Source organism: Culex quinquefasciatus, chromosome 3 (assembly GCF_015732765.1).
Source record: "Culex quinquefasciatus strain JHB chromosome 3, VPISU_Cqui_1.0_pri_paternal, whole genome shotgun sequence".
Classification (NCBI taxonomy): Eukaryota; Metazoa; Arthropoda; class Insecta; order Diptera; family Culicidae; genus Culex; species Culex quinquefasciatus.
The window spans coordinates 58,787,220-58,811,680 of record NC_051863.1 but is presented as its reverse complement, the minus strand read 5'-3'; the positions used below and the strand labels follow the sequence as shown (position 1 = coordinate 58,811,680).

Sequence of the window (24,461 nt, the reverse complement as noted above, 5' to 3'; positions counted from 1 at the left end):
ACAGTCCATGAACAGGGCCGGTCATAGAACATTTTTGAAAGCCGTCGCGGGCCGGATGAAATGGCTTCACGGGCCGGATCCGGCCCGCGGGCCGGACGTTGGGCAGGCCTGCCTTAAATTGTTCGGTTAAACACCGTTATTTTCATGCTTAAGTTGAAACGGGATGCCAGTTTTTGTTCAACTTGAATCCAATTCTGAACTCGACAAATTGTTTACTTTTATCTGCAACACACAACACTTCTTTCAGTTGCGGCTTTTTCCTTTAAACTGCTTATAAAAGTCAAGTCGTGGTGTTAAGAGGGCGGTGCTTTCCCGTTTCACCTTAAGGTCATTTCAAACATAACAATGTAAATGGGCCCAAGCCAAAGTGTAAACAAGCAGTCTGTTATGCTTACGTCAGTGGATGTGTACATTAGGAACGAGCAGGACAGTCTTGCCTCTTGAAAGCGAAATGTTGTTAATTTGGAAAAAAGCCGTTTGCAACTTTCTATAAGTGAAAACAAATCCCAAAATAGTCCTGAAACGTTATGAATTCCCAAACACCTTAAACGTGAACCACCCTAATATTCAACCAAGTTAATAGTTTTCTCTTTCTATGTGTAACAATGAGTTGCGTTGGAGAATTTGAACGGTGCGCGTCGCGGTCATCCCCCGATTGTGTGTGTTTTTCGGTCCGGGCGGTTTCGCGTTTTCGCATTTTATTTGGTTTTCTAAGATTTAATCATTTATCTAAATTTATGAATAGTCTATCACACTCCGACCGTTTGCCTTTGCATAATACATCACACCATTAAACAAAATATATTGATTATTGGGTCGCATTCACTTTATGTTATCCTGGCCATTACCCTTACCCACTAACAAAATCCAAGTAGAAGTAGTTTTCCGGCACACGTGGGGGTGTGGATATCGTATAGAACCCACCCTTTGTAGCAACCTGTGCTAACTAACATTCCCGTCCCAATCCCCCGAGATCTACAAACTGACATGGCGGGTGCCGTTGGTGGCCAACGACTGTTTCCTATTAGCAACGGCTCTAGTTTTGATGATCGTGATGTTTATCTTTTCAGCGCATTCATGCATGCTGTTGATAAGGGAAACATCATTTGATCGTTTAAGCGTATGGTCGGTTGTATTGATAGGATATTACGGTCCTGTTCAGCAACGGAGAAGGACAACCATGGGTGGTCTCTCATGCTCATGCTCATGCTCTCTTTCTATGTGTAACAATCAACCTGCTCAAAGATTCGTTAAATAACACAGCTACGTTTCCAAAATAAACGTCAAAAGAAAGAGGCTTACCTGTAAATGAATTGGCACTTTCTTGACTGGAGCCGGTGCTGGTGAGGTTGCCATCGCTGAGATAGGTTATTTAGTACGCTGAGTGACCTTAGAACTATACTTGATTTATCTTCCTTAAAACACTTCACCTTTTTGACACAGTTTTTTCTTCCTTGCAACTTTATTAAACGAGTAATTTTACTTTCTGAAAATAAGCAGATAGAAATTGATTGTGATATTTGTTTAAATTTGCCCTCTCTTCTCTTCGTTTGATCTTCTTATCACCATAAGCTTCGACTTCTTCGCCAACACTGGCATCGGCTTTTCCGAGTAAACACTTTTTGATTCGTTTCGCCTTCATTTGATTTGCCTCACGATAATTTCGTAAACAAATTGTGCCTGATACCTCTCTCCCTAAACAATCCAGCAATCACACCACCCGTTGGACACGCAATCAATTTGTGTTTTGTACTAACAGTACATTCAAATCAATTCTGAAAACATACAAAATATCGCGCGAGTGAAACGCTAACAATCGTCGATGATCATCATTACCGGGCATTGGCCATCAAACCGCAGCAGGGAAGTGGAAATTAGAAAAACTAATATTTATTACACCTGAGGTTTTTAGGGGGAGCGCAGGCTCGAGAGGTTTAGGCGTTTAAGACGGCTTAAGCGCACAGAGTCGAGTGTGCGGTCATTTTTCGGTACTTTTGCGGAAACCGTTCGAAAAGGTGAGATTTTTTTGGTTTATGGGGAGAAGAGTGGCCGAAATCAACGTTTATCAAGAGTTAGTTTTTTGGTTTTCAAGCTTGTGAGATACGTTTGAAGAAGATTTGCTTGCTTGGAGCATTTTTAGATGTAGACTTGTATTGAGAGGGTGATGAATTAGGAGAAGAAGAAGTGACTGTGAAAAAACTTAAAAATTGAGTAATTATTGAATGTTATGCTACCTGAACGGAAAATTTAAACCTAAGTTACATTTCTTTAAACCATGACCACTGGTACGCAATCGCTGTGGTTATCTAAAGATCAAAGAGGGCGAAAAACGGAAGTAACGTCTAATAGGGGAGGAGCACTCTGCAAAAAGTAGTCCACTCTCCAGCACGTCATCGCGTTTAGCCACGTTTTCCACTTGACTCCGCACAAAAGCGCGCCATTGTAACACACAACTCGACGATGATCCAATTTAGGCTGCCCCATTCGGTTTATCGGGTTACAAAAGCATAGGAAAATAGCGAAATAGTTGAACAAAAAGAGACATCCGATCTGGGTTTAGAGGTTTCCGGTGACCATTTGTGAGTTGGCATGTGTCTTTTTTGCGAAACTTTACTAGGGAATAAGCAGAGTTCGGAAACTCACTCACAAGTTACTCAACCATGAGGAAAAACTAAGTTACCTGCGAGTAAATTACTCATCACTCTCGGTGAGTGTGAGGGGCCCTGAGGGCCTTCCTCATTTACTCACAAAGAGGGCTTTGAGCGCTCATGAGGGCTATTTTAGAAAACAAATTTCGAGATGTCAAACTGTACATCGGTAATTTTCTTGTTCACTCAACAGCGAAAAAGTAGTCCTGATGATAGAGGCGCAGAGCTATCAACCAGAAGTTTTTTTTATCACAGTGGTTCAAATCCTGATTTTAATCTGTTTTTTTTTTCAGCTTCCAGCTGTCCTACCGACGGATTGGTCGCAGGTTGTTTGGACGGGGAATGCCTCAGCGGGTGAATTTTAACAGCTCTACCAGCAGTGGATGGCCGTGTTGCTGAGGTAAGTGGCCACTCCCGGTCGTCGACATTTGTACAAATGTGTTTTGGTTAAGAATCGGGACATGCCAGAGAAGTTGCAGCCACCGGTGGCTTTGGCTTGGTGGTTCACTGAAAACTAAAAAAAAGGGCGATCTAGTGCTTTGGACAGCTTTAGGCTAGGGCCACCGGCGGCCGCTGAGGCTCCATTGGCGAATCCTGGTTCTTAGGCAAGACATATTGGTAGAACTGTCAGCGACCGAGAGTGGCCACAGTTGCACAGCTGTCCACTCCCTTCGTTACCATTACCCACAGCAACACAGCCATCTTCTTTTGGTATGGCTGCCAACATCCACCCGCAGAAGCTGCCCTCGTCTGTGGACTCCGATTTATCCTGCGGTAGGTAAATCCACAACGGATTCGACCGGTCACCAATCTTAAAATTATGAAAATAATTGCCCATCCGCTGGACTTTGACAATCCAAGGTTTCTTTTGAAACAATGAAAAAAACTAACTTAATCCACCTATGTGGTTGGAGCCTTCCTCACTCATTACCAACAATGGCTGATTTGATGGGGTTGTACACAAATTTCATCTATTTTTTAGATCCGGAATAAAAAAGTACATAAATATCACTTAAGTGACCATATCTCGAGACAGGATTGCCAGATCTTCAATGTTTTGGACTCGTTGGAAAGGTCTTTCAACTACCTATCCAAAGATGGGTCGGATAGTGGATCCGGACATAGTTTACATGCATTTAAGTGAGATCCGGCTTCCAAAAAGTACATAAATATCACTTAAATGGCCATATCTCGAGACAGGGTTGCCAGATCTTCAATGTTTTGGACTCGTTGGAAAGGTCTTTTGATAACCTATCCAAAGATGGGTCGGATAGTGGATCCGGACATAGTTTACATGCATTTAAGTGAGATCCGGCTTCCAAAAAGTACATAAATATCACTTAAATGGCCATATCTCGAGACAGGGTTGCCAGATCTTCAATGTTTTGGACTCGTTGGAAAGGTCTTTTGATAACCTATCCAACGATGGGTCGGATGGTGGATCCGGACATAGTTTGCATACATTTAAGTGAGATCCGGCTTCCAAACAGTACATAAATATCACTTGAAAGGCCATATCTCAAGACAGGGTTGCCAGATCTTCAATTTTTTGGACTCGTTGGAAAGGTCTTTTGATAACCTATCCAACGATGGGTTGGATGGTGGATCCGGACATAGTTTACATACATTTAAGTGAGATCCGGCTACAAAAAAGTACATAAATATCACTTAAGAGGCCATATCTCGAGACAGGGTTGCCAGATCTTCAATGTTTTGGACTTTTTGGAAAGTTCTTTTGATAACCTATCCAACGATGGGTCGGATGATGGATCCGGACATAGTTTACATGCATTTAAGTGAGATCCGGCTTCCAAAAAGTACATAAATATCACTTAAATGGCCATATCTCGAGACAGGGTTCCCAGATCTTCAATGTTTTGGACTTGGAAAGGTCTTTGATAACCTATCCAACGATGGGTCGGATGGTGGATCCGGACATAGTTTACATACATTTAAGTGAGATCCGGATATAGAAAACACATTTTTATACATAACTTTTGAACTACTTATCGAAACTTCAATCTGTATAAAACTCGATCTATGGGACCCTAAACCAAGTCGAATGCAACAGGTTCGGGTCAAATCGGTTCAGCCAGTGCTGAGAAACATGAGCTAGTTTGTTGGTCACATACATACATACACACACACATACACACAGACATTTGTTCAGTTTTTGATTCTGAGTCGATATGTATACATGAAGGTGGATCTACGACGTTTTTATACAAAGTTCATTTTTAGAGCAGGATTATAGCCTTACCTCAGTGAGGAAGGCAAAAATACGAGACAGACAAAAAAATATTGTTTTGCCTTCCTCACTGAGGTAAGGCTATAATCCTGCTCTAAAAATGAACTTCGTATAAAAACGTCGTAGACCCACCTTCATGTATACATATCGACTCAGAATCGAAAACTGAACAAATGTCTGTGTGTATGTGTGTGTGTATGTGTGTGTATGTGTGTGTGTATGTATGTATGTGACCAACAAACTAGCTCATGTTTCTCGGCACTGGCTGAACCGATTTGACCCGAACTTGTTGCATTTGACTTGGTTTAGGGTCCCATAGATCGAGTTTTATACAGATTGAAGTTTCGATAAGTAGTTCAAAAGTTATGTATAAAAATGTGTTTTCACATATATTTGGATCTCACTTAACTGTATGTAAACTATGTCCGGGTCCATCATCCGACCCATCGTTTGTTAGGTTATCAAAAGACCTTTTCAACGAGCCCAAAACATTGAAGATCTGGCAACCCTGTCTCGAGATATGGCTCCTTAAGTGATATTGATGTACTTTTTTGAAGCCGGATCTCACCTAAATGTATGTAAACTATGTCCGGATCCACCATCCGACCTATTGTCGGTTAATTTATCAAAAGACCTTTCCAATGAGTCCAAAACATTGAAGATCTGGCAACCCTGTCTCGAGATATGGCCACTTAAGTGACATTTATGTACTTTTCTGAAGCCGGATCTCACTTAAATGTATGTAAACTATGTCCGGATCCACCATCCAACCCATTGTTGGTTAGGTTATCAAAATACCTTTCCAACGAGTCTAAAACATTGAAGATCTGGCAACCCTGTCTCGAGATATGGCCACTTAAGTGATATTGATGTACTTTTTTGAAGCCGGATCTCACTTAAATGTATGTAAACTATGTCCAAATCCACCATCCGACCCATTGTTGGTTAGGTTATCAAAAGACCTTTCCAACGAGCCCAAAACATTGAAGATCTGGCAACCCTGTCTCGAGATATGGCCACTTAAGTGATATCGATGTACTTTTTGGAAGCCGGATCTAAAAAATAGATGAAACTTGTGTACAGCCATTGTTGTGAGGAAGGCTCCAACCACATAGGTGGATTAAGTTAGTTTCCTTTTTAATACCAACACATAACCTTCGGATTAATAGACATTGACGCTACCTCGAATGTACAACCGATTGATACAGTCGCTTGATTTTGGATTGATGGGGTCATTGATTTTGTAAATAACAAATTGTTGGAAACGGCCTACTCATACCCTCATTTTACTCAAATATGAGTAAATTTACTCAGCCCTCACACTCACGGTGAGTATCGAGAGTGTTTTCTGTGAGGAAGCCTACTCAATTTGTGAGTGTGAGTGGTTTTCCGAACTCTGGGAATAAGTGTTAACATAATGAAAGGTCTCTGATGTTTACCTAGTTCAAAATATTGGTAAAATTTCAGTCTAAATATTACGTTTTTTCGAAAAGAATGTGAAAAGAATAAAATCTGTTGCTGCTAGGAAACTATTAAATTTTGAGCTTTTAAAATGGAAACAGGGTATCCACTCAAATCATATTTAATAATTTCATATTTCTTCTTGACTTATTAAATTTTGAAAACCTCAAATTTTAAAAATAAATGTTTGAAATCTCAAAAATTCTTAGGAAAAATGGAATTTTAAAAAATACCGGTTATGATTTATGAGGCTTTTTTTCTAAAAACAAAACAGATTCAAAAGAATCAATCGTTAAATTAATTGAAAACAATTTAAAAACATGTTTTGACAGTTTTGTATATAATTTCTGAACACGCATAGAGTATTTTAAATATTTGTTGAATTTCAATACAATTTTTTTTATTTTTTCAATATTTAGGCTGGTACAAATTTTATTATTTAATGTTTTTGTCAAGCACAATAGTCAATATGGAGACTTTTATGTAAAGTTGTCTGGAGTAGTGCGTCCATCCCGGGGATTCCCGGGACATTTTTTTGTATAATGTTTTGAATTCGTTGGGTTAAATCAGGAACATAACAAAACAATTAGTACACCGATTTCCATTTACTGATCTAAAATCTCCTGTACCTATTCAGACTGTAGTCCCCAGTTGACGGTAGTAATCAAATTATTCGCTCTACAGCATTGGCCTTGGCGTTCTCGATTGCGAGATTCCTACTCGAAACTAGGTGTCCGAAGGCTTGATTGTTGAGAGGCAATTGCAAACCTCTTTTTACACCTAGGCTTCCATCCACCCCGGTATTCGAACTGACGACCTTTGGATTGTGAGTCCAACTGCCTACCAGTGACTCCACCGAGACAGGACCCAGGGAGACGACTCCGACACGTGGACTGAGCTAACGACCTGATCTTTTTTTAGGTTAGTCCGGGGCCAACATTTACTTCCCTGTCCGACGGAAGGCGTGATCAGACAAATCTCGCCTCGAAAAATGCCACCGGGACCGTTTGGGATCGAACTCAGGCCGACTGGGTGAGAGGAAATCACGCTTGCCCTTACACCACGGTCCCAGATTCAAAACAGATCTAAAATTTAACATTGACTGGTATCGTTTTATTTGTTGTTGCTGCTTGTTTTTATAGACATTTTCAAAGAAATTCTGCAAGCTTTTCTAGTTATGTCATTCAAAAATGTATATACAGTCCAGACTCGATTATCCTAAGTTTCGAATCCAAATGATCGAATGGGAATCCAAATAATCGAATCAGGAAGAAAAAAAATGTTTTTCTAAATTTTTAATTTTCTTACTTTTAACATATAATTCAAGTTCTGCGAATTCCTTTTAGTCAAATTAGAATAGTTAATTGCCTATTAAATTGAAAAATTCATATATTTAATATTTCAGCAAAGCGATTTTGGTCGCCATCTTGTATTTAATATTTTTGCATCACTTTAGAGTAATTTAGGGGTTATGCTCAAAAAACTCAAAAATCAAAAATAATACAACAAAAAAAATATTTTTTTTGGTTCGATTCGATGTTGCCAAGGCCTTCGGATAATCGAGTCTGGACTGTAAATGAAACATATTTATGAAAAAACTTTTTTAATTTGAATCACATGTAATTGAAATATATTTATGAAAGAACAAAAACAAAAAAACTATTTAAAAACTGTCATCCTTGTTTAGATTAAAGTTTAGATTATCACCAATTGATATTGTTGAGCTTATTCTACGATTTTATGCATGAAAAACATAACAAATATTATGAACACATAGATTTTATGACTATTTAAAAAATTCTCGGGATCCCGGGAATTTTCGGGATTTCAAAAATATGTTTCCCGTTTCCCGGGAAATTCAAAACCCGGGAAATTGGACGCCATAGTCTGTAGAATCGATTCCCGTTTCCAGTTTTTGAAAATTTTGACGTTTAACTTAAAAAAAAAAACTGTTTCAGTAAATTATTTTTGTACTTTTTTAGGTAAGTTGCTCTATCCTGCATTTTTCATGAGCCTTATTGTAACATCTTAGGCCAGGGTTGACCAAAGTACGGTCCGCGGGCCAAGCGTGGCCCACGAGATGATTTTTTTGTGGCCCGCGGATCCATTTTGAAAGATCATGTAAAATGGCCTTTTGACCTATCTGCAAATTGATTTTAAAATTCTTATAAATTTAGGTTTAGTTTAAGCTTTAAGCTGCATTGACCCAAAAGTTTAAATGTGATTGAAAATGATTATTTCGTCAAAATTTTCATCAAAGATTTTTGGAAATGAGTTATAAAATATTCAAATTTGACCAATGTAGGAAAATGTAAAAATAGTAAAAACAGGTATTCCATAACAATTTAAAAATTTAAACGCACCGATCTCTTAGAGGCTGGGCCTCAAAATTATTTTAAGCTTAGAATATTTTTGCCTCGGGATTCAAACTTATGAAATTTTGATTATGAATCTAATTGACTAAAATCTTATTCAGACATACAAAAATTTATTTATATTTGATTGAAATCAGAAGAATACCTGTTGAATTTTTTTGCATTCATCATTTTAGTTGCATCTCTTTTCAAAATAAAATAATAAATTTTACAAAGTTAGTGTCACCCCTTCTTCAAGGAAAATATAAAAGCATTAAGTTAAACACCTTTTTAATGTTCATTTTATTTGTGAAATTACGTCTTCAGCCACAAAATGTTCATCCATCCCTTAACATCATCCGTGTTATATAAACTTCTTACACAATTATTCCAAAAATATTTCCAGTTGTTTCAGATTTCAATGTTTTTTGAGGCATGCAAATTCCAATGCAAGTTTTATGAATATTTTGTTTTGGTTATTTTTTTGTTTTGTTGATTTTAATAAATTTGAGCCAATTAATTTGAAGCTTTTTTCAACAAACCTGCTTAAAAAATATCATTTTTTGTTCTCAAAAATATTGAAAAATACATGTACTTTAGCTGATGAATCTGGAGTTAGTTCAAAAGGTCCTAAACGCTAAGTGTAAACAAAGCCGTTTTTCGATCGATTCTCGATCGATCAACAAATTTTCGAATTCAAAAATATTTTGAATTGTTCATCTACACGTCCTTTTGGTGCTCTTTACAGAAAAATGCGAAAGTTTGATTTGTTTCAAACAAAAAGAAAAAAAACAATTAAGTGTCGGAGGCCACGATAGTTGATAAAAAGTATAGCAAACTAACTAGAGAAATGTAATTTTAAGTGTCATAGATTGTAAAAACGTAGCCTAATTAATCAAAGAAACAATTTTTCAAATAAACGTTTTTCACATTTGGGTCGCACGATCATGTGAGTTAGAAATTTGGCCCGCCATTCAAAAACTTTGAGCACCCCTGTCTTAGGCTATTTTCACAAAAATTTTGAACGAAAAAAATCGTGAGCTCACCTTCAATTTTGACTTTTAAACTAAAAACGTTACTTTATCCACCTTTAGGTGGTTGGTGCCTTCCTCACATTTATAAAGTCATTACATACAGTAAAAATAGCAACATTCCCCCTTAACATGTTTTACAAATCAACTTTATTACTCATTTCTTTTGATAGGGTTCGCAGACCTTCAATATTTCTGGATCATCGACAAGGTCTGATGATAAAACCTATTCAACGATAGTTCGCATGGAAGATTCAGCCAATATTTCTATCACAATATCTGAAATCCGGCTTCAATAAAAGTATAAATCACACTTAAGTGCTAATAACTTTTGATAGGGTTGTCAGTTCTTCGATGCTCATTTGAAAGGTCTTTTGATTATCTAACTAACGACATGTCGCATGATGGACCCGGACATCATTTTCATTGAAATATCTGAGATCCGGCCTCCAAAAAGTGTATAAATAACACTTAAGTGCTAATAACTTTTGATAGGGTTGTCAGATCTTCAATGTTTTGGGCTCATTGGAAAGGTCTTTTTAATACCTTTCTGAAAATGTATATACTTAATTAAACTTGCTGATTTTAAATAGAGACCTATGGGACCCCAAGACGGATCAAATGAGACTAATACGGTAAAAATCCGTTCATCCAGTCAATTTTTTTGTCCACCAACCTACACACATTCACACAGACATTTGCTCCGAACATGATTCTGAGTCGATATGTATACGTGAAGGTGGGTCCACGAGGTCAAATTAATATGTTAATTTTTCGAGTGATTTTATAGCCTTTCCTCAGTAAGGTGAGGAAGGCAAAAAACAAAAAAATCTCATAAAAGTGGCGTGTTTTTTTCTTTCAGTGTATTTTTTTCGGAAAGCCCGTCAAATTTCCTACAAGTTTGTCTTTGACCACTTTTTGAAACGATGCAACGGCTTCGAGATATAGCAATATTTAAATTACAAAATACAAAATTATTTAAAACACTTACGCCCTTCTCAAATGTCATTATCGAGGGAAACTGGCTCCATATACACTAAAATGGCTTACGTAAACGTATGATAACATGTCTACAAAGTTAACCAATTAAAATTTCTACAAAGTTTCATTGAAATCGGAGAGGGTCGAGAAAAAAGTAGGATTAGTCTACTATAAAGGCAAACAACACACCAAACCAAGCCTGCTCCAGTGGAATTGCTGGCGGCGGTTGGACTCGCAATCTAAAGGTCGTCAGTTCGAACCCTGGGGTGGAAGGTTCCTTCGAGTAGAAAGAGGTTTAGGTTCTCTCCACATTCAAGTTTTCGGACTCCCAGGTTCCATCAGAAACAATAGAGACCACAAAAGACCTGGGGTTCGTTAATGTGGATTGTTTGTTTTTTTTTTTTTATCGAATTTCGATGAAATATTTTGGGTGTCGAATTTTACCACTAGACCAAATAGCCACAACCGCAGGGCTTAAATTCATCTCACTTACCGATAGTTATAACTATAATCAGTTCAATCATTCCATTAAAAAAAAAACAAACAACGCTGCTTCAGCAGACCTGCAGCGGCGCATCGATGCGATTGGTTACGTAAAGAGAATCAATCCAATTGAATCAAAACAGGTCAATTGTACAGCAAAAAATGCACTGCCAACTGATCCCACACTCTCGAGGGGCGGCTACTGAATTGACCGACACTTGAATTCAACCGTCGTGTGGCAAGTTCAGTATCAGCGCTGTCCAGCTTTGATTCTTTATTGTATAACACGCTGAGATGCATTTTGCTGCAGCTGGGTTCATCCCTCTAATCCACTCATAGGACGCAATGTCACGTTGGGTGATTGGGGCAGGAAACGGTTTTTTGTTGATTTTGTGTAAGGGGTGTTCATAATTTGACACGATCTTCAGGATTCATAGTCTCCTCGAAATTAAAACTACCCACTGGCGTTACTTTCGCTGAAGCTCGTCTCAAATTAACGACAACATAACCTCTCCCAGTTTATGTGACACCCCTAACAAGTCCGAATGACTCCCAAAAAAAAAAAATAATCCGGTCGTTTCCCATTTAAGGCCTATTTGGAGACCCCTGGCATGACACGACACTAAACGGCGGTGACGATGATTTTACGGTGCATCACTTCTCCCAGCGTGATGCCGTGTGCCGGGAAAAGCTTTTTTTTTTCAGCAAGACCTCCCCGATTCCCGTCGACTGCTGCATCATGAAGGCAGGCAATTGAGATGTTGTCGTCGTCGCGTGGACGTCACAAATTGAATGTGAAAACTGCTGTCACGCGAGTAACGCGAGCCCCGTAATGTGTGTCGTCTCGTGGGACACCCGGATGGCTGATGCAGTTGCAGTAACTGAGCCGACGAGCTAATTGAGGGCTTCAAATTAGAACCGACTGACAGCATGGAGTCTGGAACGGTGCAAGAATAAAGTGACAAATTAAGATTGCTGGTGCAGATTGGGGCGAGACGCGGTACTTTTGGTATGGTATTCTAAGAACTTTCATCGAGATGTTTGCATGTCTCACATGGTTATGTGGTTTCTGTTCTCCTTCCATTTGCTTTCATTCCCAAATTGTCCAGAAATTTCCACCTGGGTCAAGGATAAGGGATTTCGAAGACGGGAAGTGTGGATGCTCCACATTTTTAAGAGGATAAGGGAAATTCTCCACGGTATCTCCAAAAAAAAATTAAAGGTTAAGCCAATAAGAGGCCTCATTCCACAGTAATGTTTGCTCTTAAATTCATTCTAAAGGTCGTGACCTATAACCCCACACCGGTAACGTAAACAATTCCACTCCAAACTACCATTAATATAGCCATCGCAAAACTCAACCATGCCCATGATGATGGGGGAGCGGTTACAACCTGTTAAACCTTAAAAGCATCAGGTTGAAAGGGCTTACACCACCACAACCACTTCAGCAAACTTCCAACCGTAAATGGTACCAGCTTTATCTACACTTTGCAAAGCGTTTTTTTACGGTCTGTTGAACTTCAAACAACAGTTTTGCAAAAAAAAAAAAAAAAAAACAGCAACAACGAGGTGCACTCGCAAAACTAGAGAAGAATGGTTGCAATTACCTCTTCTAACTGCATTCTGGTCTATAGTTTAGAGTTCTGTTTCAGCGGTGATGCGCCGCCGTTTCGCGTTTCCGGAAATCGGTTTGGGGAGAGCTTATAATTCAATTACGCCGTAATGGCCCCTAGATTGTTGCCTTTTTGTTGAGGCCCTTTTGCAGTTCTGAGGCGTTGGAGTTTGCTGCAAACGAGTGAGCTATGGGTATTTGACCCTCTAACTCTGTTATGTTTAAACTATTTTGCTAATTTTTTCATGCAGGACAATGATATTTTTGTCGGAAATGTCATTATTTTCTATTTATACTGGAAAAATTGCATATAATAATAAAAAGACATTCTGACCAGTACTCGTTTGAAGAAAATAATACTTTAAATCTACAAAAGAACGCCGAAAGGATAGCTCTATTAAAATCAATTGTAGAATAAACCTCTTGCGCGAGAAGCATTGTTTACAACAATTTGATACAATTTAAGCATTATTTTTAATTTTTTTAAAAAATTAAGCAATTTTACACAATTTTAAATATTTTTAAACAATTATTTAAAACAATTTTTGTTTTTTTAACAATGTGAAACAATTTGAAGCAATTCTAAACAATTTAAAAAAATTGAGAAAATTTAAACAAATTTAATATTAAATAATTTTAAACAATTTTAAGCAATTGTAAACAATTTTCAACAATTTTAAACAATTTCAAATAATTTTAAACAAATTTAAACAATTTTATACAATTTTAAACAAATTTAAACAACTTTATACAATTTTAAACAATTTTAACCAACTAAAAAATAATTAAACAATTTTAAACAATTTGAATAAGTTTTAAACAATTTTTAACAATTTTAAACAACTTCAAAGAATTTAAAACAATTTGGAACAATTTTAAACAATTTTAATCATTTTTTTTGAAATTTTATAAAATTTTAAACAATTTTTATAAAAATAAATCAATTTTAAACAATTTAAAATTTTTTAAAACAGATATACACAATTTTAAACAGTTTCAATCAATTTTGAACAATTTTTAACAATTAAAAACATTTTTAAACAATTTCAAATAATTTTCAACAATTTTCAACAATTTTGAAATAATTTAGCAATTTTAAATTTTTTTTATCCAATCTTAAACAATTCAAAACAATTTTGAACAGTTTTAAACAATTTTAAACAATTTTAAACAATTATAAACAATAATAAACAATTATAAACAATTATAAACAATTTTAAACAATTTGAAACAATTTGAAACAATTTAAAACAATTTAATACAATTTTGAACAATTTTAAACAATTTTAAACCATTTTAAACCATTTCAAACCAATTAAAACAATTTTAAACCATTTCAAACCATTTCAAACCATTTTAAACAATTTTAAACAATTTTAAACAATTTTAAACAATTTTAATAAGTTTTAAACAATTTTGAACAATTTTAAACAATTTTAAACCATTTTAAACCATTTCAAACCATTTAAAACAATTTTAAACCATTTCAAACCATTTCAAACCATTTTTCACAATTTTAAACAATTTTAAACCATTTTAAACAATTTTAAACAATTTTAAACACTTTTAACAATTTATAAAAATTTTAAACAATTCTAGACAATTTTAAACAAATTTAAACAATTTTAAACAATTTTAAACAATTTTAAACAATTTTCAGCAATTTTAAACGATTTTAAACAATTGTAAACAATTTTAAACAATGTTAAACAATTTTAAACAATGTTAAACAATTTTAAGCAATTTAAAACAATTATAAACAATTTTAAACAGTTTCGAACAATTTTAAACAGTTTTAAACAGTTTAAAACATTTTTTTTTTGAAATTTTATAAAAATAAATCAATTTTAAACAATTTTAAATAATTTAAAACAGTTTAAAACATTTTTTTTTAATTTTATAAAATTTTAAACAATTTTTATAAAAATAAATCAATTTTAAACAATTTATATTTTTTTAAACAATTAAAAACAATTTTAAACAATTTCAATCAATATTGAACAATTTTGAACAATTAAAAACAATTTCAAATAATTTTAAACAATTTTCAACAATTTTGAAAAAAATAAGCAATATTAAAAAATTTTAACCAATTTTAAACAATTCAAAACAATATTGAACAGGATTAGTGCGCTGACCACGGGGACGCGCTGTCTTGTTTTTGCATGCTCATTTTCATTTCTTTTGTGTCGCTGTTTGTGTGCTTGGGTGAGTGGTTATTATAATTAAATAATGGCATCATTAGTGCGCTGACCACGGGGACGCGCTGTCTTGTTTTTGCATGCTCATTTTCATTTCTTTTGTGTCGCTGTTTGTGTGCTTGGGTGCGTGGTTATTATAATTAAATAATGGCATCATTAGTGCGCTGACCACGGGGATGCGCTGTCTTGTTTTTGCATGCTCATTTTCATTTCTTTTGTGTCGCTGTTTGTGTGCTTGGGTGAGTGGTTATTATAATTAAATAATGGCATCATTAGTGCGCTGACCACGGGGACGCGCTGTCTTGTTTATGCATGCTCATTTTCATTTCTTTTGTTTTGCTGTTTGTGTGCTTGGGTGCGTGGTTATTATAATTAAATAATGGCATCATTAGTGCGCTGACCACGAGGACGCGCTGTCTTGTTTTTGCATGCTCATTTTCATTTCTTTTGTGTCGCTGTTTGTGTGCTTGGGTGCGTGGTTATTATAATTAAATAATGGCATCATTAGTGCGCTGACCACGGGGACGCGCTGTCTTGTTTATGCATGCTCATTTTCATTTCTTTTGTTTTGCTGTTTGTGTGCTTGGGTGCGTGGTTATTATAATTAAATAATGGCATCATTAGTGCGCTGACCACGGGGACGCGCTGTCTTGTTTATGCATGCTCATTTTCATTTCTTTTGTTTTGCTGTTTGTGTGCTTGGGTGCGTGGTTATTATAATTAAATAATGGCATCATTAGTGCGCTGACCACGGGGACGCGCTGTCTTGTTTTTGCATGCTCATTTTCATTTCTTTTGTGTCGCTGTTTGTGTGCTTGGGTGCGTGGTTATTATAATTAAATAATGGCATCATTAGTGCGCTGACCACGGGGACGCGCTGTCTTGTTTTTGCATGCTCATTTTCATTTCTTTTGTGTCGCTGTTTGTGTGTTTGGGTGCGTGGTTATTATAATTAAATAATGGCATCATTAGTGCGCTGACCACGAGGACGCGCTGTCTTGTTTTTGCATGCTCATTTTCATTTCTTTTGTGCCGCTGTTTGTGTGCTGGGGTGCTTGGTTATTATATATAGGTGAAGGGATTTTATTAAATGATCATTATATTGCATTATTATATTTATTTGATTATATAACCACACTATATTTTACACTTAACACATCATACAAAACACAAATGAAACTGTAAACAGGAGCGTTTGGTACGGTATGTCCACGCATCCTTCCTCCCCTGTAGATTCTGTGAAATGTGATCCGTTCTCAGAATCCTCTCTGCGGTAAACACAACGTAGTAGGGCTGGCCGCTTTAATTTTTGCAATACATTTTCGGGTGTTCTCGGATGTACTGCAATTATTAATAATGACAAGAAAAGTGCTTGGGGCGTAATCTAATCACAAGACTTTCCAGCATGCTTTCATCGGACTGGCTGCGTTTGTGTTAGATTAGATTAGATTAGATTAGATTAGATTAGATTCAAAACAATATTGAACAGTTTGAAACAATTTTAAACAATTTTAAACAATTATAAACAATTTTAAACAATTTTTAAAAAATGTTGAACAATTTTAAACAATTTTAAACAATTTAAAACAATTTTAATTTGTTTTTAACAATTTCAAACAATTTTAAACAGTTTCAAAGAATTTTAAACAATTTTAAACAACTTTAAACAATGTTAAACAATTTTAAACAATTTTAAACAATTTTAAACAATTTTAAACAAATTTAAACAATTTGAAACAATTTTAACCAATTTTCACCAATTTTAAACAATTTTATAAAAATCAATCAATTTTAATCAATTTGAAACAAATTGAAGTAATTTTAAACAGTTTTAAACAATTTGAAACAATTGTTAAAAAATAAATCAATTTGAAACAATTTCGATTTGGATGAAAAAAGTATTTAAAAATGCATTTTACACGCGCCCAGTTGCTTTCCAATCATTAGTTTTCAAGATACATATCAAGATATTTTTTGCGAAAAAAAAACTTTTCGTCGGACTTTACATTGGTATTTTACGAAAAATAAAAATGTTTTCAAAGGAATTCAAGCATGGAAAAGTCATTTTAACTGGTTTTCAGTTGATTAAACTTTAATTTTCATGAAATTTCGAAGGGGGGGGGGGGGCGACATAAACTTTAAAAAATATTTGCAATGACCTTAAACAATTTAAAAAAAATACCGCTTATTTACAATTCAAATGCCATTCTGTAGCCGAAAATGTGAAAAACATTGAAAACGTGACTGTAAAAACATGAAAAAAATAGAAAGGCAAAATATAGTGATACACGGAAAAAAGTCTCAAAATCGTGAATTGTGTTCATGAATTTGAGAACCACGAAGGAATATATTCACGTTTATAGTGTAAATGCAACATACTCATGAATTAATTCCTTCGTGGTTCTCAAATTCATGAACACAATTCACGGTTACGGGAATCGATTTTTTTCTGCGTAGGAGGTGGTAAAGTATGCCAAATACTACACAAGAACAAACATAACCTTAAAAGATAAATGCAAATTAAAAAACTAAAAATAAAACAAGAAAAACATAAACCAAGAGGAGTAAAGTTTTTCGTAGAGCTAAACTTGCTCAAAACTACCTCCAAAACACGCTGCAAGAATTTGGGCAGTACAGGATTAATCGAACTTTGATGGTCGATACGGCACTTTTATGACAGGTGTACTTATTTTTTAAAAATGAACCCATCCCCAGTGTCCGTTCACAGTACCTTTATACATATTACCAAATTGTGATATTTATTTCATTCAATTTATTTACCGAAATAACAATTTTACATGTTGTATGATTGGCTAGTTCATAAAGATTTGGAGTTCCTTGCAACTTAAATTCTACATTAGCATAACCAAAAAATGTTTCAAAACGAATTGAAATCCACAAAAGAGACCATAATTTGAAAACTTCTGATATTATCTAATCATCTCCAAATGACTCTTACGCATAGCCACTGCATAAGTGGGGTTGAAATTTTCCCAATTGAAAATTCTCGACAGACCAATAATCACCACCATTTAGAACTTCCCAGCACCAGATATGCTAAGCCGGCTTTAATTAAATTTCCATGTCATCCACTTCAACTACGAATTTAGAGAATTTAGAGGGGGAGCTGATTTTCTAACTCACGTTCGATGTCGGTCTTTTATGGTGGTGAGAGTTTTCTTGCTTTCATTGTGGTAGTATGATATTTATGAACATAAAATTAAAACAATAGGATTTGCATTTAAATGCAACTATTTCAAATTAAATGAGTGTCAAAAAGTCAATCTCAATTGGAAACCCAACCTTTTAACGGTACGTAATTTTACATTGAACTCTGCGCACCAAAATATGATAAATTACGACCCGGCGCTCGATCACGTCAAAGCAAAAGAGAGAAAGAGAGCGAGAGATCGCACTCATCGGCAGTACCACCACAAATAACCCGCAGTTTGGTGCGATCGTAAAGAATGGGGAAAACCTAAAAATACATTTTTCATTCCCCCCCGAAAATTTCAAGAGTAACACCATTTCAGGGGAGAGGGAGGGGGGGGGGGGGGGTAGCAGAAAAGGGATAGAGAAATGAACTGAGAATTAAATAAAAACGTTCACACTTTTCACTCATGCAAAAGGGAGAATAGAAAGGGAGAGAGAGCGAGTAATTGTCTCGTGCTACAACAACAACAAAAAAACAACAACAACAACAATGTTGATGGACACTGTCAGTGCTGTTGCTGAGAGTTCATGACTCTAAAATTGGGTGTGCGACGCTTTGCGTGCGTGCATTTTCAAAAAAAAAAAAGTTCGTAAAGAGGAAATTGTGTCTGTATGTTAGCGGGTGGTGTATTCTCGAGAATCAAAAACGCTTTTCGTTGTCTGACGTAAGCATTGGTGTCACACAAATCAACAAGAAAGCACTGTACAGTGTACACTCAAAGCAACGCAGCTTCTTCGAGAGGAAAAAGCCCACAGACTGAGAGTAAACATTTACAGTGAACTGACTGAGAGGTCTCTGGTTAATTTTCCAACAACACATTTTTTTGTCCACCACGTCTCAGTAAAATTTAAATTTATCGTCTTGCAAAAAATAAGGCAACCCCTCCTTTTAACAAAATCTAAGTGGCGCCACTGTTTGCCTGAACATTTCGAGCCAAACATTTCATTAGGGCACAACACCAAAAACGTAAACATTTGGGATTATTCCACTAATCCAGCGATTCTCAACGGGGGTACCGGGTCTACTTGATTTACATGGCAGGAGGTACCGACCTAGAAGTAGGTTGAGAATCACTGCACTAATCCATTCATTAGTACACTCTCTACATGCCCTCCAAGAATCAGATTGGTAGCAAACAATTTTCTATTGAAAAAATCAAAAATACAAAAGGGCACATAACAATGTTCACTCCAAACCAGAAAAAAAGTTCAATTGTGCCTTTTTCTTTTTCATTAGTTTTTTGTGGTTAAGGAACTTTCTATGTAAAAAAGTGAACTTTTCATACATTCTTAACATTAATTCACTTCAAAACAAAGTTTGGTTTACGTTTCACCAAGGATTTCTGCAGAAAAAAACTTTGTCGAAACACATATTTAATATGTACACTTTTGAAGAATTTTTATGTTTCACATTACTTTATCTACACCATTCGATCACAAAACTTCACCAATTATCAAAATTTCCGCTGAATTCCTCATTATTTCTAACTAAAAAAAAGCCCATAAACATCATCAAAAACAACAATCAGGTGACAGCACTTTAGTGCCCTTTCAGTTCTCGTCGAAATTGCATTTAGAAAAGGCCCATAATGAACAACAGTTGGAAAGGTAAAAGGGCCCAAAAATAAGAGCCCAACGAGATTTTTTAAAATAACGAGTTTATTGCGAAAATCAACATAAATTAAGAAGCATTAAAGCAGAGTAACTGTTCCCGAGCATGGGTAAATAACAAGGGAATTGCGTAATAATACCTTTCTCTGGTATCAATACCAAATTTTGGTATTCTTGGACCCTTTAAAATTTGTCTTAAGGATTATGCAAGAGCAAAATGTGGTATCATACCAATTTAAGGTATTGTTTTGATATTGCAAAATTGCAGAATTTGTCAATGATCGAACACCACATTTTGGTATTCTTTTGGTATTACAGTATTTTATCAAATTCCTCTGCAACTATGGGAAAATTTTGACCAATTTTGACAAAATAATTAATTTTGCGCTATAATGATGTCTCAAAGCGAATGCTTTCATTCAAAACCGGAAATTTCAAACTTGATTTTAAACATTTTTGATATACCCCCTACAGAAATGACTTGAAATTGTGGAAAATTTTCTAAGTAAGGATGGCACATTTTGGTATTATTTTGGTATTTAAGTGTTTTATCAAATTCCTCTGACACTATGGGAAAATTTTGACCAATTTTGACAAAATAATTAATTTTGCGCTCACTCTCCCTCCGTGTACGCACGAGAGCATGCAGCTAGTGCTCAGTGCTCCATCGTTTTTTCGATTTTTTTCGCCGTAATTGATTGTGGTTACCCGCGAGTTTGCTTCTCCAGCATGCCAAAGGCCGGCCGTGGCCGTGGCAGTTCGAGTGCGGCCTCGAAAAACCCGCGAAGTTCGTCTACCGGCCGTGTGCAAAAGGTAAACAAACCAACGCCGTGTCGGCCGCCATCGCGCAGGGGAGCGTCAGCGCTGAAGGCATCGACAAAAGTTACTACATCCTGGATATGTCCCAAGATCACCAGTGCGAACCCGTTCCGGTACTTCCGGTGCCACGACCAGTGGCACATCAACATCCGCCAACATCCCCATCAGGAACGAGTTCCAGATGCTGAGCGACGATGAAAACAACAACAACACTGACGGTAGCAGCACTACCGACGACGACGACGACGATGATGGTCGTGCACGGAAAAAAGTGCCGACGTCAAAAAAGAACAACTCTCCAGCGGAACGTAGACCACCTCCAATTTTTGTTTTGGACACGTTAGCGGACGATGTTGACGAGTTGCTGGAAGGCCTCGGATATTGTCTGAAAATCGGTAAGTCGGCAGTGCAAGTGATCACACTGACCAAAAAGAATTTCGACCTGGTGTTTGAAGAATTGAAGCGTAGCAACTTCAACTTCTACACATTCAACCCCGAGAAGCCCCCTGTTAAGGTTGTCTTGCAGGGTTATCAAGACCGTCCGATCTCCGACCTGAAGGGTCACCTTTCGGACGCCGGAATAAAACCGCGGGAGATTAAAGTGCTCTCGCGCAAGACAACGGTAACAGGTACACACACACTGTACCTGTTGTACTTCGACCGCGGCACCGTCAAGATCCAAGACCTGCGGCGGACTAAAACGTTGGACGGTTTTTGGGTAAACTGGCGGTTTTACACCAAGAACCCGACGGACGTAGCGCAATGCCACCGTTGCCAGAAATTCGGCCACGGCTCGCGGAACTGCAACCTCCGGCCCCGCTGCGTGAAGTGCGGTGAGTCACACCTCTCGGAGGCGTGCGCACTGCCACGAAAGGCGGACTTGGGGGACAAGGCAGAACAAACCAAGCCGCGCATAAAGTGCGCGAACTGTGACGGCAACCATACCGGCAATTACCGCGGATGCGTCGCGCGCAAGGCCTACCTCGAGGAGCAGGAAAAGAGGAAGAAGAAAGCGTCCCATCCTCCTCAGCGAAGTACGAGCGCAGCCGTTCCTGCAGCTGGACAGCGTACGGTTCCAGCGGAAAACTCAGCGTTCCCTCCTGGTTGGGGGCGTTCGTTCGCCAGCGTGGTCGCTGCCGGTAGCGGCAGTACGGCCCAGCAAGAAGTCACCGGGGAAGATCTCTTTACCCTGCCGGAGTTCTTTGCTCTCGCGGGGGAGATGATGACGCGGTTTCGGAGCTGCCGGAACAAGGCAGAACAATTCCTGGCCCTTGGGGAACTGATGATCAAACACATCTACAAAGGATAAATTTTCTGTGATCTAGTATTAAGCTTTCTCTTCCTCTATCCCCTTTCCTTTGCAATTTCTGTAAGTTTTTTTATAGTTTTTTCTTACTCTTGCTAGTGCCTTAGTTAAAGAAATAATTGTTCCTAAATGGATTATGATGCAACACACAGCTGTAAGGAACTCCAAAACTCTGTTATGCACTTCAAAATAACTCATTGTATCTTGATTATTCACCAATAAAACCGAATTGAAATTGAAAAATTAATTTTGCGCTATAATGATGTCTCAAAGCGAATGCTTTTATTCAAAACCGAAAATTTCAAATTTGATTTTAAACATTTTTTATATACCCCCTACAGAAATGACTTGAAATTGTGGAAAATTTTCTAAGTCAGGATGGCACATTTGGGTATTATTTGAATATTGAAAGGTTTCATCAATTTTCTCTGAAACTATGGGAAATTTGTTAAAAAAATTTTACGAGTTAATTAATTTTGCGCTAAAATGACTTGAAACCCAAAAATGTTAAAGATGATTTTAAAAATTAGTGTGATATACCCATTAATATTTTTTTCAAAAACGTTGAAATATCTCTAAGTCGGGATTACCAAATACTTTGAAAAACGAGTCAATCGAAAGATTATTGAATTTTGGTGAATTTCAATCTAGTTTTCTCTAGTTTTAATAACACATATTTTTCAATCTTGTTATTTTTCAGAATCTTCAAGAACTTCATGCACAGGCCGTTCATCAATGACAAATGCATTCGGTGTGGTGAAGAATATCACTAATAACAACATGGAATCATCAGGTGAGTAGATTTGGCTGTTGCATATGAATAATTTCCGTTTTTTCACTAACTGCAACTGCTGCACTAAAAATGGTATGAAAATACCAAATTTTGGTATTACTTGTTCAAATACCAGCGACCATAATGTGCTCTTAGTTGCCCAGTAATAGATGGTAAAATACCATGAAATCATACCAAAATCTTGTATGTGTAAGGGCACAACAATACCAAACCATGTTATTCCAAGGGTAAAATAATACCTCAAAATAAAACCATTTCAATACCAAGTTGAGGTCTTCTGGATTTTTGAACATTGCTTGAATACCAAAACTTGGTATTGCCATGGTTTTATTTTTAGGTATTCCCGCGCCCTTGGAAAATCATATTTTGGTATTTCTGTGGTCTTTCACATACATGATTTTGGTATGATTTCATGGTATTTTACCATCTATTACTGGGCAACCAAGGGCACATTTTGGTCGCTGTTATTTGCCCAAGTAATACCAAAATTTGGTATTCCCGTGTTATTTACCCCTGCTCGGGTTGAGGATTATGATGTTTTTTATCGTATCATCAATAAAAATATCACCAGTCAAGCTTTCTTTTTAAATAGGAATTGAAACACATTTTGCCAGTGATTTTCTCGAATCGTGATTTTTGGTTTTGTGCCCTAATGAAATGTTTGGCTCGATTTTGTGGGACTTGCTGCACATTTCGTTTTTGCGGGTGTTCGAATGTAACTTTAAATTCACCCCTTCTATTGCTACCGCAATGGGATGGGTAATGCTGCACAACTAGCAACACCCAGCAAAGGGGGAAAATATGATTTCAATTAGCTTGGTTTATAGCACAGTTCCACGTGGATTTGGTCGTCCCGAATGGGTTTCGTTCTTTTAGATCGATTAGAGTGATTGTTTCTTTTTTATTCTTATCTAAAAACCAGAACATGCCACATTGAAGCAGGGCCTTCCCCTTTTTCATTCCGTAAGGTGCCAAGTATTTGCTATTTTTTGTGCTCTTTCCAGCAAATTGCAAACTTGAGATGGTTGTTGGGCGTTGTTGTTGTTGTTGGTGGTGTGTGGGCATCAGGGAAAAGCCATGGGAGCGTGACACACCACACACACACACAGATACTTATCTGCACGGCCTATCGAGTGCGGGAGGGGAGAAAATGTTGATGTCTAGTCGGTGGACGGTACAGTGATCCGATGGTTTTGAATTATTGGCTAGCAAAGCTTGAGGCATTTGGTAATATTTTTGAATCATTCATTGAATTTAGCGGAAAAAATGGGTGTGTAGAGAATTTTTTATGTATTATGGAGCCAGTTGCGCTCGAGAATGCCATTTGAGAAAGTCGTAAGTTATTTAAATATTTTTGTACACAGTAAAAAAATGTGTAAATTTGGAATGTTGAATATTACCTATTTTATGAAGACTGAAAAAGTAATTTTACACTAAAAAGTGGTAAAATTACAGAAATTTTATCTAAAACCATTGTCCTAAGTACAGTCATCCCACATATTCGGAACACCCACAAATTCGGAACACTTTTGTGGTAATTTGTCAACAACATGCCAAATGCAGCTTTTCTGTCGACCCTCCTATTTTTAGGACCTTCATTTGGACATTCTCTTGCTATTTCATGGGTAAAAGTAGCACTTTTTGAATAAAAAACCTCTTTTCAAGACTATTTTATCCAGAGCAGCAAAACACTGCCT

The 24,461-nt window shown here is 36.7% G+C and overlaps 1 protein-coding gene across 6 annotated transcripts in view; it reads right to left on the bottom strand.

The window, feature by feature from the left end:
• Positions 1-24,461, bottom strand: part of LOC6042960 (dihydropyrimidinase) — a 78,358-nt gene that overhangs the window by 49,918 nt on the left and 3,979 nt on the right. For all 6 annotated transcript variants that reach the window (XM_038260325.1, XM_038260321.1, XM_038260326.1 and 3 more), the window contains exon 2: positions 1,303-1,486. In XM_038260325.1, the coding sequence (XP_038116253.1) occupies positions 1,303-1,356 (54 nt within the window). In that variant the 5' untranslated portion in view covers positions 1,357-1,486. The remainder of the gene's footprint in view (positions 1-1,302; positions 1,487-24,461) is intronic.